Source organism: Osmerus eperlanus, chromosome 14 (assembly GCF_963692335.1).
Source record: "Osmerus eperlanus chromosome 14, fOsmEpe2.1, whole genome shotgun sequence".
Taxonomy (NCBI): Eukaryota; Metazoa; Chordata; class Actinopteri; order Osmeriformes; family Osmeridae; genus Osmerus; species Osmerus eperlanus.
In genome coordinates, this window is record NC_085031.1 from 17,644,457 (window position 1) to 17,658,816 (window position 14,360).

The 14,360-nt window shown below is 46.8% G+C and overlaps 2 protein-coding genes across 2 annotated transcripts; one reads left to right on the top strand and one right to left on the bottom strand.

Moving 5' to 3' along the window:
• Window positions 1–76: 76 nt before the first annotated feature.
• On the bottom strand, window positions 77–8,099 carry ppm1kb (protein phosphatase, Mg2+/Mn2+ dependent 1Kb). Its single transcript, XM_062477793.1, has 8 exons — window positions 7,948–8,099; window positions 6,518–7,094; window positions 6,122–6,222; window positions 4,572–4,737; window positions 3,518–3,662; window positions 3,163–3,297; window positions 1,458–2,932; window positions 77–1,411 (listed from the first exon to the last, which is right to left on the bottom strand). Exons 2-7 carry the CDS (start codon window positions 6,961–6,963, stop codon window positions 2,801–2,803), a joined length of 1,125 nt encoding a protein of 374 aa, XP_062333777.1. The 5' UTR covers window positions 6,964–7,094; window positions 7,948–8,099; the 3' UTR covers window positions 77–1,411; window positions 1,458–2,800.
• Window positions 8,100–8,673: 574 nt separating this feature from the next.
• On the top strand, window positions 8,674–14,298 carry LOC134034410 (probable E3 ubiquitin-protein ligase HERC4). The gene is given in 12 exon segments (XM_062478971.1): window positions 8,674–8,899; window positions 9,174–9,330; window positions 9,730–9,806; window positions 9,993–10,220; window positions 10,560–10,651; window positions 11,820–11,947; window positions 12,194–12,209; window positions 12,211–12,267; window positions 12,410–12,480; window positions 12,633–12,816; window positions 13,139–13,241; window positions 13,859–14,298. Coding segments are annotated over 12 exon segments (1,545 nt in total). The 5' UTR covers window positions 8,674–8,679; the 3' UTR covers window positions 14,071–14,298.
• The last annotated feature ends 62 nt before the right edge of the window (window positions 14,299–14,360 follow it).

Sequence of the window (14,360 nt, forward strand, 5' to 3'; positions counted from 1 at the left end):
ATAAATCAACCAGATCAACACACGCTGAGAAATGCATCACATGTTTATCAAAAGCACGCACAAAATGTAAAAGCGATTTTCTGGTAGGCTAGTTTTTATTATTTAGAAGACTTATACAACGGTACAAAACATGAACGACCAAGGTGAATGAAGACAAGGTGTTCGTGACAGTTTGTAGGCCTACAGACCTAAAACACGGGGTTTAACTCACCCTTCCGCTACAACAGAAAACATTTCCCCTAGTGGTGTCAAATCCAAATCACCCTACACAATAGTGTACGTTTTAAGATCCATGACTGTTGCCTCTGCTGATGACGGTGCCACTATACCGACACGAGACTGAGGACCTTAATGAACAGAAACATACTTGAGGCCTATAGCCTAGTAGCCCAATAGGCGCGCGTAACAAACGGGAGGTTAAGCAAGTTATTACACAGGATGCAAACGTTGAACAACGAAAATCATCATAACACACGAGTTCAACACTGTATGTACCGTGGCTCAAACACAATGCAGGATAAATACATTCCTGGATATTTTTTATCCATATCAACAACTATATTTAACATGTGATTGCAGAAACTCTGTAAGAAGTTGGAAGAACACATTTGAAGCGAGGCACGGGTATCGGATGTGTTGATTCTAAGCTAAAGTGTGGAGGAAAAAAAAAAACTAAAATGTGAATAATTTCCTTACAGCTGAAAATAGCGCTGACATTTTTAATTATGCAATTACTTCAACTGAGCCATTTTCAGGACGAGGTTGACGAAATTTCAACCGACATTCACATTTAAGAGAGTGAGAATGACTCGTGGAGAAATTTGAGATTTTCCGTCGAATCTACCAGGTAACCCAATATGAATCCCGGTTTCAGTTCAACAGTCACACCTTGACACCTGAACTGAGCCCATCTCTGTCCTGCCAGTACAACATGCTACCAACTGCTTCAAGCGCCTCAAAAAGATCACTACAGGAAGCAGACCTCACGAAGCTGTAGACATGGCATGGGATCTTGTATAAGATTACCGTTTAATATTTCAGATAGCTGAGAAACATTATACACTTACAAAACAGTAGCCAACAGTTTAGGTTTCCTGCCATCTGAAAAATATACATAATTATATGTACAAGTTAAAACATGTTTACAAAATAATTGTATCAATTTGTATCATATCAATAACCAACTTATGTTCCCCAACACACTTGGACACCTGTCAAAGTCACTTTGTATTCATCTTGTTCATTTGGACATAGTTGTTCTAGCAGCGTACGCCAAACAAGGACGGTGTTTTCGACGAACTCTGTCATTGTAGGATATTCCTTGTTACCTGTCTATAAAGCTGATCTAACTGGAATGCTGTCGGGTGAGGTTCCTTTTGGCCGAATTTTAACAAGTTGCTCAAACACTACACTTGTACCACACAAGAATTGGTACAAAATATGCCGTAGGCCTATACCAAATATACCATATCGTTAAGGCTTGTGCAATTGCGTGGGCCTCCGCCTTACATTATGCGGCGTAAAATAAGGACATCCAACAAAATCCAACAAAACATTTTATACTACAAACTCAAATCCTACAACCTTGGACTTCTGTAATGATTTTGCAGAGCCGTTGTCCATGTAACCACATTAGTGCAATGTCTCTGCGTTACATTTGATAATAGCCTATTTGATTGAGCGAGGCCAGAGTTTAGCGTTTGTCTTTTCTTATTCAATATAACTTTTTTTTAACAGTAAGTCGCACCGCCTATCCCCACTCTCTCAGTTCCAAGTCCATCGTCCTGGACTCAACACTTACAAGTGCTTCAATTCTAGAGACTAGTAAACTGACTTCCCAACAATGGATTAAACACGGTTCAAAAATAAAAGACAAAAAGCAAAATCAAAATGTTAAATTACAATTAAGTCCAGTAGGACGTAGGTACAGTCATATACCTACACAGAGTACGCTGTTGTCTGGAGATACAAAGTGCATTGTTGATTACAAGCCCCTCCTATGACACACACCAGCCCCATCACAGAGGGTCCAGGTATGGAGTCTGGATACATGATCCTCGTGTTCAGTCACGAGCACCTTGCAGGACAGACGGAAAAAAAGTGCCTTTCTTAAAATGAAACATTCCTCAGTACCAGCCCGCCCCCTATCCCAGCTGTGCCATCGTCCGATAGCTGGACATGGTGAGGGGTGGAGCTGGACATGGGTGAGGGGTGGAGCTGGACATGGTGAGGGGTGGAGCTGGGCATGGTGAGGGGTGGAGCTGGACATGGGTGAGGGGTGGAGCTGGACATGGTGAGGGGTGGAGCTGGGCATGGTGAGGGGTGGAGCTGGACATGGGTGAAGCTGGACATGGGTGGAGCTGGACATGGGTGAGGGGTGGAGCTGGGCATGGGTGAGGAGCTGGACATGGGTGAGGGGTGGAGCTGGGCATGGTGAGGGGTGGAGCTGGGCATGGTGAGGGGTGGAGCTGGACATGGGTGAAGCTGGACATGGGTGGAGCTGGGCATGGGTGAAGGGTGGAGCTGGGTATGGGTGGAGCTGGACATGGGTGAATGGTTGAGCTGGGTATGGGTGGAGCTAGACATGGGTGAAGGGTGGAGCTGGGTATGGGGTGAGGGGTTGAGCTGTTGTTAACATGTTGTCCAGAAGAGGGCGATCTCTAACATTGAGACTATTGCATTCTGATAAAGGAATCCTGTCGTACCACCTGCCCCAACATCTCCAGTCCCAACCTTCCCAGTGCTCTCCCTACCCCACCCTGACCTCCGCTAGCCTCCTTGACCCCCCGCCAGCCCCCCGCTAGGCCCAGCGGCCGCTGGAGACAAAGTTTCGGCTGAAAGAGAAGCTGGCGTCGGAGCTCTTCTGTTTGCCCCAGGCCCCAAACGGGACCACGATGATGGTGCTGTTGTCCTCCGAGCCATACTGCAGTGCCTGGACCAGGGGACCATTAGCAACAATATCATCATCATAATCATCGTCTAAATCATCATATAAAAAACATTTCACACTGTACATTTCACTGGCCCGCGTGGTCTGAATACATACTTGAGTGAGTTTAGCAACTTCACACCAGCTACACATGAACAATGTACTGTTATGCTTCCCAGAATGCCCTGGATCAAATACGTCAAGAGGAAGTGACCCGACCGGAAGTGCCATACCTGGTCTGATATCCTCTGGGCAGCCTCCTTGGGGTCGTGGCACTGGTTGATGACATCACAGATCTCCTGGCTGTTCATGATGAAGTTAATGCCGTCGGTGGTCAGCGCCAGGAACGAGTCGTGAACATGGTTCAGCTGATAGGCGGAGGAGGAGGAGAGGGAGGAGGAGGAGAGGGGAGAAAGAGAAGAGGGGAAAAGGAGAATCAGGATGGCGTTGAAATTGAATAAAACTGTGGTATGAATACAGAAGTGTGAAGTACATTAAAGAGAAGGGAGCAGCAGGCCGTCACATGACTCAGGCCCGGACACAGAGTGACATCATTCCAGCTAACACAACCCCAACACATCTCCTCACCGTGGTCCTCCTGGTGTCAGGCTCAGCGATCACTCCGGTGGTCTTTAGGTCGAAGTCTCCAATGCTGCGTGTCATGGCTAGCCGGCCGTTTACGTGGGGCTGGCCCAGGCTGTTCCAGGTGACGAAGCCTCCACTCTGCCTGATCCTGAGGAGGGGGTGTTACAGCAGGGTGGAGGAGGAGAGGGGGGTGTTACAGCAGGGTGGAGGAGGAGAGGGGGGGTGGAGGAGGAGGGGGGGGTGTTACAGCAGGGTGGAGGAGGAGAGGGGGGGTGGAGGAGGAGGGGGTGTTACAGCAGGGTGGAGGAGGAGAGGGGGGTGTTACAGCAGGGTGGAGGAAGAGAGGGGGGGTGGAGGAGGAGGGGGGGGTGGAGGAGGAGGTGGGTGTTACAGCAGGGTGGAGGAGGAGAGGGGGGTGTTACAGCAGGGTGGAGGAGGAGAGGGGGGTGTTACAGCAGGGTGGAGGAGAGGGGGGGTGGAGGAGGAGGGGGGTGTTACAGCAGGGCAGAGGAGAGGGTGGGTGGAGGAGGGGAAGTGTTGCAGCAGATCAGACACAAAGTAGGGCTGGGCGATATATTTACATTTAGTTATTTAGCAGTATATTGAATATTATCGATAATTTCGCAATATTTTTGATGAAATTTGAAAATATTGTGAATATCGAATATTATTTATTTCATTTTATTGCTGGTCCTTGTGTTGCTTGTGTTTTAAGATCACCGTCTGGCTCCTCTGTGTTCACACACACACACAGTTTGTTCTATGTGAGGTCCATTTAGTTAAGTTGCAAGTACCATGTTATGGCAACTCCTTAAATTTGCACTACACATTTTGTACTTGTTCTATATAAATTGTTTTTGTTGTTTTCTAATGGGGGCAAAAGTTTTGTTTTTTTAATGATTTAAATGCAAACATATCGAGATATATATCGAATATCGTAAAAATTGATAATATCGAGATATTTTTTTTAATATATATCGCCCAGCCCTAACAAAGTATATAAAAAGGGCTAAAACGTGAACATACAGTTGTAACAGCACGTCACCCCCGCCCGTACCTGTCCTTCTCCTCCTTCCTCTCGGGGGTGTGGTCTAGGGTCAGCTTCAGGGCCTTGCCCTTGCGGCAGAGCATGGCCCTGCTGTCTCCCACGCTGCCCACCACCAGCTCAATGCCATCCCGTAGCAACGCCACCGTCGCCGTGGAGCCCGCCGACAGCGTTGACGCTGCAACACCGAGAGAGAGAGATTGTTGGACTGGTGCCCTGGAGACAACAGGAAACGCAGACCGGAAACTGTGCTGGCTGGTGGTACACTCTCACAGACACTACTGTCACTACTATTGAATACTCACACACAACACTCGCTTTTACACGCATACTCAAAATTGGCTTTACACTCAAGCACACAGTCTAATCATAAAACTAATGAGGAGATAAGTTACATGCAAGCCAGGCTGTTGTGGAGAAGTTGGGGGTGGGCAGAAAAAGAGTTTGAGTGTGAGAGCCACAGTGAACTTTGACCCTGAAGACAATCTTTGACATCTGGGGTCTTGAGACAGAAAAGTAGGCTCAGGTCCAGAATGACCTGGTCTGTATTTGAGTTTACAGGGTCTTGGTGTCATTGAAAGGCCCACTTCACTGGTCAATGTTGAAACCAAACTCAGCATTTCCTCATCAGTAGAATATATCACTGGGTTGGCAGTTATCAGGAAACCCAGCACAAAATAACTTTCAAGAAACTTTCTCAGCGAACAGCAGCTAGCTAATGGATATTTCCACAAAACAGCTACCTCACATCTCCCTAGTGCATGTATCAATATACCTATGGTATGAAGGTATTCAGATTATCGGGCATGACATATGAAGCAGTAGGACATAAAAGTTGTTTAGCAACAATTTGAGGGGGAAAAAATGAATGGGGAAGAGAGAAACTGACAGTGGGAGAAAGAGGGAGAAACTGACAGTGAGAGAAAGAGGGAGAGAGTGAAAGAGTAAGACGAGGAACCTTCCAGAAATCCAGACTAGGGTTAGGACTCCGCCGGACTCTCTTCTAATCTAGCCACCTCTCTCCTTCCACAAAGGGGCCGGAGGTTGTGTGTCCAGCGCAAGGCTGGGTCTGTTGCTGCCATGGACAATACACACACATACATACATACATTGGGGCAATTCACAGTGTGCGACCGATATGCGGCCACACGTTAATATGACATCTGCTCAACTGCGTGTTAGCCTGCTAGCCTCACCTAGTGTAAACTTTGTTTTCTGGGTTCGACAAAACAGTTTCTGCACAGAAACTCAGGGACATTTCCAGGGGATCATGTGACAGATGGTCATTTAAGAGAATAATCAAAGAACCTGAGTGTTTATAACGTGTTAATACTGTGCTTGGGCGCATGCTACCTGTTCTCTGCTTTACTACTTATAAAGCCTGGAGAACCAAGATAAACTTTCAGAGGACAAAAACTTTCCTTCACTTTCATTTAGTTTAAAATTAGCAATCGGTTCATAACTCCCAATATCCCTGTCTAGCTGCATTCCACATCCTAGTTTAAACAACACAAGCTAAGCAGAGTTCATACTAAACCCACCCCAGTGTGTGCAGGACTTACCGTCAGGGGAGAAGTGGAGGTGTCTAGCCAGGGCTTTGTCCAGCTCCAGGAAGGCCGTGGTTAAAACCACCTCCAGGTCTGCCTCCTCAGCCACAAGATCTCTGGAAATGAACGCATCAGTCACCATCAATCCAATACACATCTAGGATGAATCACATCTAGGATGAATCACATCTAGAATGAATCTGTCAGGAAACCTTTCATGCTAAACCTCAGTCAACAACACGAGCCCTGGAACCAACAGAACTGAACCAGTACAGTTCACTACAGACCACCGCCGCCCTGCCTGCAGCAACCAGCCTGCACACCAGTACCCACACAACCAAGAACTCGCCTGCACATTAGACTACAAATCCCAGACGCTCCCTACCCCAGTGAAAACTACAAGAGGCTTACTTGATGTACTTCTCCATGTACTTGTCGCAGAAGTCGGCCGCCTGAGGCCCTCCGTGGCCGTCGAACACAGCGAAGTACAGGATGTTGTTGGTCACCTGCGACACCTGGAAGCGATCCTCGTTCTCCCGGCGCTGGCCAATCAGCGAGCAGCAGCCCACCTTGGACAGGCTGACCTTGGGGATGGGCTTCCCGTAGCGGATGCTGGGAGGGAGCAGGATGGGCTCGTCGATGCGGTTGTCCCAGATCCCGAAGGAATCCCAGGTGGTGGGCCGGCCGCTGCTGTCGGGGTCGAAGCGCGTGTTGCTGGGCCGCGGGGAGGAGGGGGCGTGGAGGGGGCGTAGGAGAGGGGGGTCCTGGGTGTGGAGGGGCAGGGCCAGCTGGAGCAGGCCTCGGAGCGGACCCTGGGGGCCGCGCCTAGCCAGGTGGGCCAGGCCGGCCGCAGACATGCCGACCCCGGCGGAGGAGAGGAAGAGGAGGACAGTCGGTTGTGAACCACTAGAGAGAGAGGGGAGGCCTGTTCACACTGGGCTTGTTTGTGAATGCGTCTTGAGCTCAGGCAAGCTGCGGCAACTTTAAACTGTAGAGATTGAGAGAAAGCAGGAGGGAATGTGTATGAGATCCAGTTTTAGTGCCGAGAAGGGCTGTTCTTGGAAATTGACGAGACCTTAGTCCAATGAGTCGTCCAGTGTTCAATATACAGGGAGAACGGACAGAACTGGTTAAATACGGGTCAGTAGCTGTTCCTAGCACAGAGAGAAATTAACTTGGCGCAAGTCCAGAACCTCTTTTGTAAATAAATGTATGCCAGTTGTTTGGTACATGGGTACAACTACTATAACAGATGACGTCATGTTCTAATATATTGGTATTACTAATCAACATCACAAGGTGACTTGGCTCCTGTGCAGTTTAGCTTTAAACAAGCAGAGTATGAGAATGAACAGCTAACGTCACGGTTAATATATTTCCAAAAGTATTGAGAGAACATGGCATAATTAGGCGTGAGTGACATGTCTGTCCTTAAATAAATTACATCTGACGTTGATATTTGCCCATTTAATCTATAAAACACACAAACGCAAGTAGACCGTGGATGACGTAACTCAACAAAATGAGTTTCGCCATTTCATTGACGCTTCTATTTATGCACCGCTAGCTAGGCTAGCTAGCTGCGTTTGACCACGACCACGACATTTAACTGCGAATATACACACGCTGAAATACAAATAACAATGGTTATTTTGGCAAATCCCTTCTTGGAATTTGGTTGCCAGTTAGCTAGTTAGCTAGATAGCTATCCCCCTAGTTAGCGGAAGCATAGTGTCCAGCAGACAGGAGCCATAGCAAGCGAGTTGCGTTGCTATCTGATTTCTAGATGACAACTGCGACGTTGTGATCGACATTTTGTAATCAAAAGACTCGACGCTTACCTGTAATACCTTTGCAACTGTAAATATTTACGTTTTCCGTGCAGCAGTTTCTCTAACATGAACGTGTCCTTGCTTGGGTGGCCCTGTGGGGCGTGTTGGAGGTCTGTATTATGTCCTTCTAACCACGCCAATCAGCACGCTAGAAAGGACTCCGCCTTCTTCAGGTCTGACGGTCTGGTCCGAGGATTGGTCACAAAAAACATTACCAAAACAATAAAGCGCCAATCGCATTTCATAATAGAAACCAATATACATTTACATTTATTCATTTAGCAATATCATTAATTTATTGAACGCTATTATGCTATAGTAGTTTTGTTCACATGCATACATAATATTAAACGTGAACTTAATTTGTGCCATTTTCTAAAATCGGTGTTCATTCGTAGTCTACTCTGTGCATTGTGATAACGATTATTCATACTTGAATTAATCATTTAAGGACAGTGCGAGTAGGCTTTCTACTTTCAAATAGTTCATTTAAATTAATCTCGAACTTCTGGCATCTCCAGTTGATGTTAGTGTTCCAGTGTTCCAAAGTTTGTTGTCACACCCTACACTCACGTGCATGCACGCCCGCCATCCCCTTCAACACACAAGTACCAGCACACGCGCACACACACACGCACACAAGAAGAAAACGAAACCGAGGCCAACGTACACCAAACTGCAAGTGATGCACGGGTCCTCCTAACGAATTCAGTTTTTTCTTGAGAGAGACAGACTTGAGAGATGCGGTGTTGGGGAGACGGCTCCAACGGGCAGTTTGGCCGGTCAGCGAGGCAGAGTGTGTTGTCTCCCTCTGCAGGGCCCATCTCTGTGAAGACGAGCCAGATTTCATGCGGGGAACAGCATACTCTGTTTCTCCTGGAAGATGGAACTGTTTTGTCATGTGGTCACAATTCAAAGGGGCAGCTTGGAAGACAGAAAGATCAGGATTCTAAATCACCTGGTGAGATATTTCTCAAAAGTAACTATAAAGACGCGACAAAGTGTGATTACTTAAAAAGTATAGTTTCTTTGACAAATTAAGTGAAATGCTTGCTTTGACAGCCAACTGCGATTATATTCAGCCAACTATATTCTTCACCAGTATTTACAGTAGTATGGGCTGTAAATGTGTCTTTATGTGTGTGAGTCTGTGTGTGTGTACGTGTATGTATGTGCGTGCCTGTGTATGTGTATGTGTGTGTATGTGTGCGTCTATGTGTGTGTGTGGGCTGCAGGACGCGTGGAGGGTCTGGGTGGTGTGGTGAGTGTCGCGTGCGGTCGGGACCACAGCGTGGCGGTGCTGTGCTCAGGGTGGGTGCTCTCCTGGGGGGCTGGAGGAGCAGGACAGCTGGGCATCGACACCTCCGCCCCCCCCTCAGCCCCCAGGCCCCGGTACTCACTGCTGCTCACCCCTCACTGAAGACACTCAACTTCCCACCACGCCTTTGTTAAGAACTAATCACGATTAAGAGAATGTTGTTGATTGACTATATGAACCCCAGGGGGACGTGTGTGGGAAACATAACATTTGTCCCCTTCAGTATATCACTATTATTACACACAGTCATTTCAATACTAATAATATGCAATGAAGGCACTTGTGCTGATTATAGACACATAATAAGCGTTTTTTAAGTTAACATACTCTATGTGTTACAGCACAACTTTTGGTGTGTTCCCCCCAGGAAATACTCTTGAGAACATGTGAATGTAACTGTGCCCCTCAAAGTTGATATCAGATTTTCACCCCTGGTATGAAAGTTTATCAAATTTGTGATGACTCTCCTGTAGGCCAGTACCTTTTCCTGATCGAATCCAGGTGGTTCAGGTAGCCTGTGGTGATGCCCATTCCCTGGCCCTGGCGTCAGGTAGAGACCCGCACAGATGACATCCTTTATGTTTGTCAGTCGCTACTTGTCACCTGGACTGACTTATCAAATCACAAATGTTAAATTATTGCATTTTTTTTTTTTTTACTATTATTATAAAGTCATTGTGATTATTATTATTACTACCATACTTCTAAATCAAAAGCTTACTCTGCACCTGTGCAGGTGGAGATGTGTATTCCTGGGGTCTGAACAGCCACGGCCAGCTGGGCCTGGGGAAAGGCGTGTCCCTGCAGCCCTTCCCCACCCAGGTGCGCTCCCTGACTGGGGTGCCCGTCACCCAGGTGGCAGCCGGAGGCACCCACACCCTGGTCCTCTCCCTCCCAGGCCTGGTCTACTGCTGTGGGGATAACCGGGCGGGGCAGCTGGGCCTCAACAGGGTGGACGAGAAGGGTACAGAACCCCCCCCCCCCCCCCCCCAATTTAGCAGTTTAACATTAGAATGATGACAAAATACCAACTGTATCCTCTGTCCCCCTCGTGCTACTCCACTGGAGACCAAGCAGGGATCTACGTGTTACCTGTGTGTTTCCTGAGGGTTATGGATGTGTTACCTGTGTGTTACCTGAGGGTTATGGATGTGTTACCTGAGGGCTGTGGATTCACATGTTACCTATGTGTTTCCTGAGGGTTATGGATGTGTTACTTGTGTGTTACCTGAGGGCTATGGATGTGTTACCTGTGTGTTACCTGAGGGCTATGGATCTACATGTTACCTCTGTGTTCTGGCAGGGCGCTTCAATGTGTGTGAGGTTCCTGCACTCAGATCTCTGGGGATCAGCTTCATCAGCTGTGGAGATGCCCACACTACCGTCCTGACCAAGGTACACACACACACACACACACACACACACACACACACACACACACACACACACACACACACACACACACACACACACACACACACACACACACACACACACACACACACACACACACACACACACACACACACACACACACACACACACACACACACACACACACACACACACACACACACACACACACACACACACCTCCACCTAGGGCTGAACGAAAAATAAGCGGAAAATAAGCTAATTGTGATTATTTTGACTAATATTGCGATTTAATATGCGATTATTATATGATTTATTATTAATACATATAGATGTATACTACTGATCTCCAGTCAGCAACATAACACAAAGTTCTGAAAAATTAAGGAAAACATACCGCCTAGGCTGTACCTCCGAAAATATATTGGTAAATCAAAGCTAAACGTAGGCTAATAACATTTCTTAACTAAAGCTAGCTAGCTACCGTTTTGGGAAAAAAACTTGCGCCGTGGGGACCGTCGGAAATATTTAGAACTCATCAGAAACAGTATGGCACTGACAGCCATAGTGATCCTACTGTATGTGTATCACCGAGGGTCATCATATCTTTCGTGATGAACGCTGTTACTGCTTGAGTATTTTCATACATGAATATGGAGTTAGGCTTTGAAACATTTCTATTAGTGATCCTGTCGGGTGTTATTTGGCTTAGGCTATTTCACACACTGGTGTTCAGCATTTTAGCTATGCATCGTACATGGCTTTGTGGTGTTTTTTTAAGGCCGAATTAGGTTGATGTTGTTGCCCCATGAGGTAGCAACGTGTCAGGTTCTGTCGAGCCTGAGGCCATCGTACAGGTCAAGGTAAAGTGTAACGTGCAAAGTTGATCCTTCGTCTGCAAACTGCGTTACTCTCGCGTGTCACGTGACCTAAGTAAAAAAATATAGTTTTGTCACATCGTGATATTATCGGAAATGCAATTAATTGTTCAGCCCTACCTCCACCCCCACGCTCACACTTCCGTCCTGACCAGGTTCGTTGCTTTGGAAAGAAGCATCTGCTAAAAAACAATTACATCAAAAAGTATTCTGCAGAACCCAAGACAAAACACTCTATACTGACAAATAATTCTTATAGCCAATGATTTAGGCATCGTCCCCTCACATGTCCGTGTGTTTCTGGTCACTAGAACGAACGAGTTTTCAGCTTCGGAGAGGGGAGCAGAGGTCAGCTTGGTCACAACTCCACAGCCAATGAGCAGAGCCCTAGACTGGTGGAGGGCCTGGTGGGAGTGGCCTCGCAGATCACCTGTGGCAGGTGATGTCAAACTGCATAGCTGTCACTCAAACTACCTAGCTGTCTTTTGACTCAGGAAGTGCTCCTCTAATGTGGAATTTGATTTCAAAATCAGATGTTTTTTTTTCTGTACAGTACCATGCTATTGTCAGTTGTTGTGATCTAAATAAGCAGATTCCTAAGGTGTAGCAATATCTTTAAATTGTACATAAATACTCCCCCATTTGTAAAGAGGCCAACTGTCTGTTCCTGTGTGTGTGTTTGAAGGAGCCTTCGTTCCATCCTGCTGGACACACCGTCACACCGATGACGACTTGGAGAACCTGGACATGACCTACTCAGTATGTACTTTATTATCCACCAACTAACGATCAAAGAAATACCGATGATCACCAGCATGAACACCCAATATGACCACTCTGAAATAGTTGGCCAGTAAAATAAAAATCTATTTTAAAATGCTTATTTTTTACTTTAATACAGGTGCACTGGGGCAACAGAAAAGTTGAACTTGACCCGAAGCAGCCAGGGAAACTTGTCACAAGTTCCAACAAGTAAGTAAAGCTGTTTTAATACCTATTCTCTCTCAACTCAATTACATGCCGACTGCAGATAGACTTAAATACCGGACTTCCTGCTTATTTTCTGATTGCTCTGATTCTCTCACCTCATTGTATCCCTTGGGTGTCACTCACTCCGTTTCCAGGAGAGAGTTTGTTGATGCCTATGTCAACTATGCTTTCAACCAATCGGTGGAGCGGGTGTTTGAGGAGTTCAAGAGAGGTTTCTTCAAAGTGTGTGACAGGAAGGTGGTGGATCTGTTCCAGCCTACGGAGCTGCAGGGGGTCATGGTGGGGAAGGAAGACTATGACTGGCCCATACTGAGAGAGGTACCACTGTTTACAACCTTACAGGTCTGACACAGCACAGCTATTCTACAAGTAAACCTGGATCAAATACTATTTGCAAACAGACCACAGTTTGCGATGTGCTTTAGCCCAAAATGTCAACCCCATGAGACTCATCAAACTCAACTCAAATGCTTTAAAACACTGTTATATATTTTAGCTATACATGTAGGGACTCTCGTGTAAGAAAACGTCAGTTAAATCAAACATAACCTGATGACTTATTTTACATATAGTGTATAAACTATATATACAGTTTTTGAATGGAGTTTTGAAATCCTATTTATATATCCCACCTGTCCAGAGCTGTGTGTATGAAGGAGAGTTCCACGCCTCGCACCCCAGCATTGTGGCGTTCTGGGAAGTGTTTGAGGAGCTGACGGCAGAGCAGAAGAAAGCCTTCCTCTGTAAGCTGACGTAGCGATAGCAGACGTAGCGACTGAGTGTTCTGATGCAGTCAGATGAAGGGATTTGGATTAAGTTTGGTCTTTACTATGAGACCAAATGTAAATTTAGAAATCATATTTTGTATGTTTTAACTTTTAATCAATTAAGTTATCTTGTTTTTTGTAACTGACATTTGCCCTCATGTCTCTCTTTGTGCCTTTCCCCTTCTCTCCCCCCTCCTCTCCTCCTCCACCCCTCCCTCCTCCCCCCTCCTCTCCTCCTCCACCCCTCCCTCCTCCCCCGTCCTCTCCTCTCCCACCCCTCTTCCCTCCCTCTCCTCCCCCCTCCCTCTCCTCGCCCCTCCTTTCCTCCCTCCCTCTCCTCGCCCCTCCTTTCCTCCCTCTCCTCGCCCCTCCTTTCCTCCCTCCCTCTCCTTCCCCCTCCTTTCCTCCCTCCCTCCTCCTCCCTCCCTCTCCTCCCCCCTCCTCTCCTCTCCTCTCCCTCCCTCTCCCCCCTCCTCTCCTCTCCTCCCCCCTCCTTTCCTCCCTCTCCTCTCCTCCTCTCCTCTCCCTCCCCCCTCCTCTCCTCTCCCTCCCTCTCCTCCCCTCTCCCACCCCTCTTCCCTCCCTCCTCCCAGTGTTTCTAACAGGCTGTGAACGCGTCCCCATCCTGGGTATGAAAACTATTATTATGAGGGTGTCGCCTCTCCTGAATGCCAACGAACACCATTTCCCAGAATCCCTGACATGCCACTTCCTGTTGCTGCTGCCTATCTACCCATCCAACCAGATCCTCAAGGCCAGGCTGATCGAGGCTTTGAACCACAACAGAGGGTTCTGGAAGGAATGAGGCCTATATACATTCTGATGGTGAAAATGCATGATTGCACTTACTATTGTAGTTCATTGTTGTTATAGAGTGTGTTGGGACACGAAATCCACCTTAATTGTTATGTGCATTTGATTTATGAATACTAGTGGGGCTTATGAATGATCAGTTATGAAGTTATATGTCTTATGAATACACATATTTATGTTGCTATCTTAACTATCTACATTAACATTACACTCTATTTAATCTGATAACAAATAAAAAAAACCTGTTGAAATGACCCACACATTTTAATCATTTTTTATAGC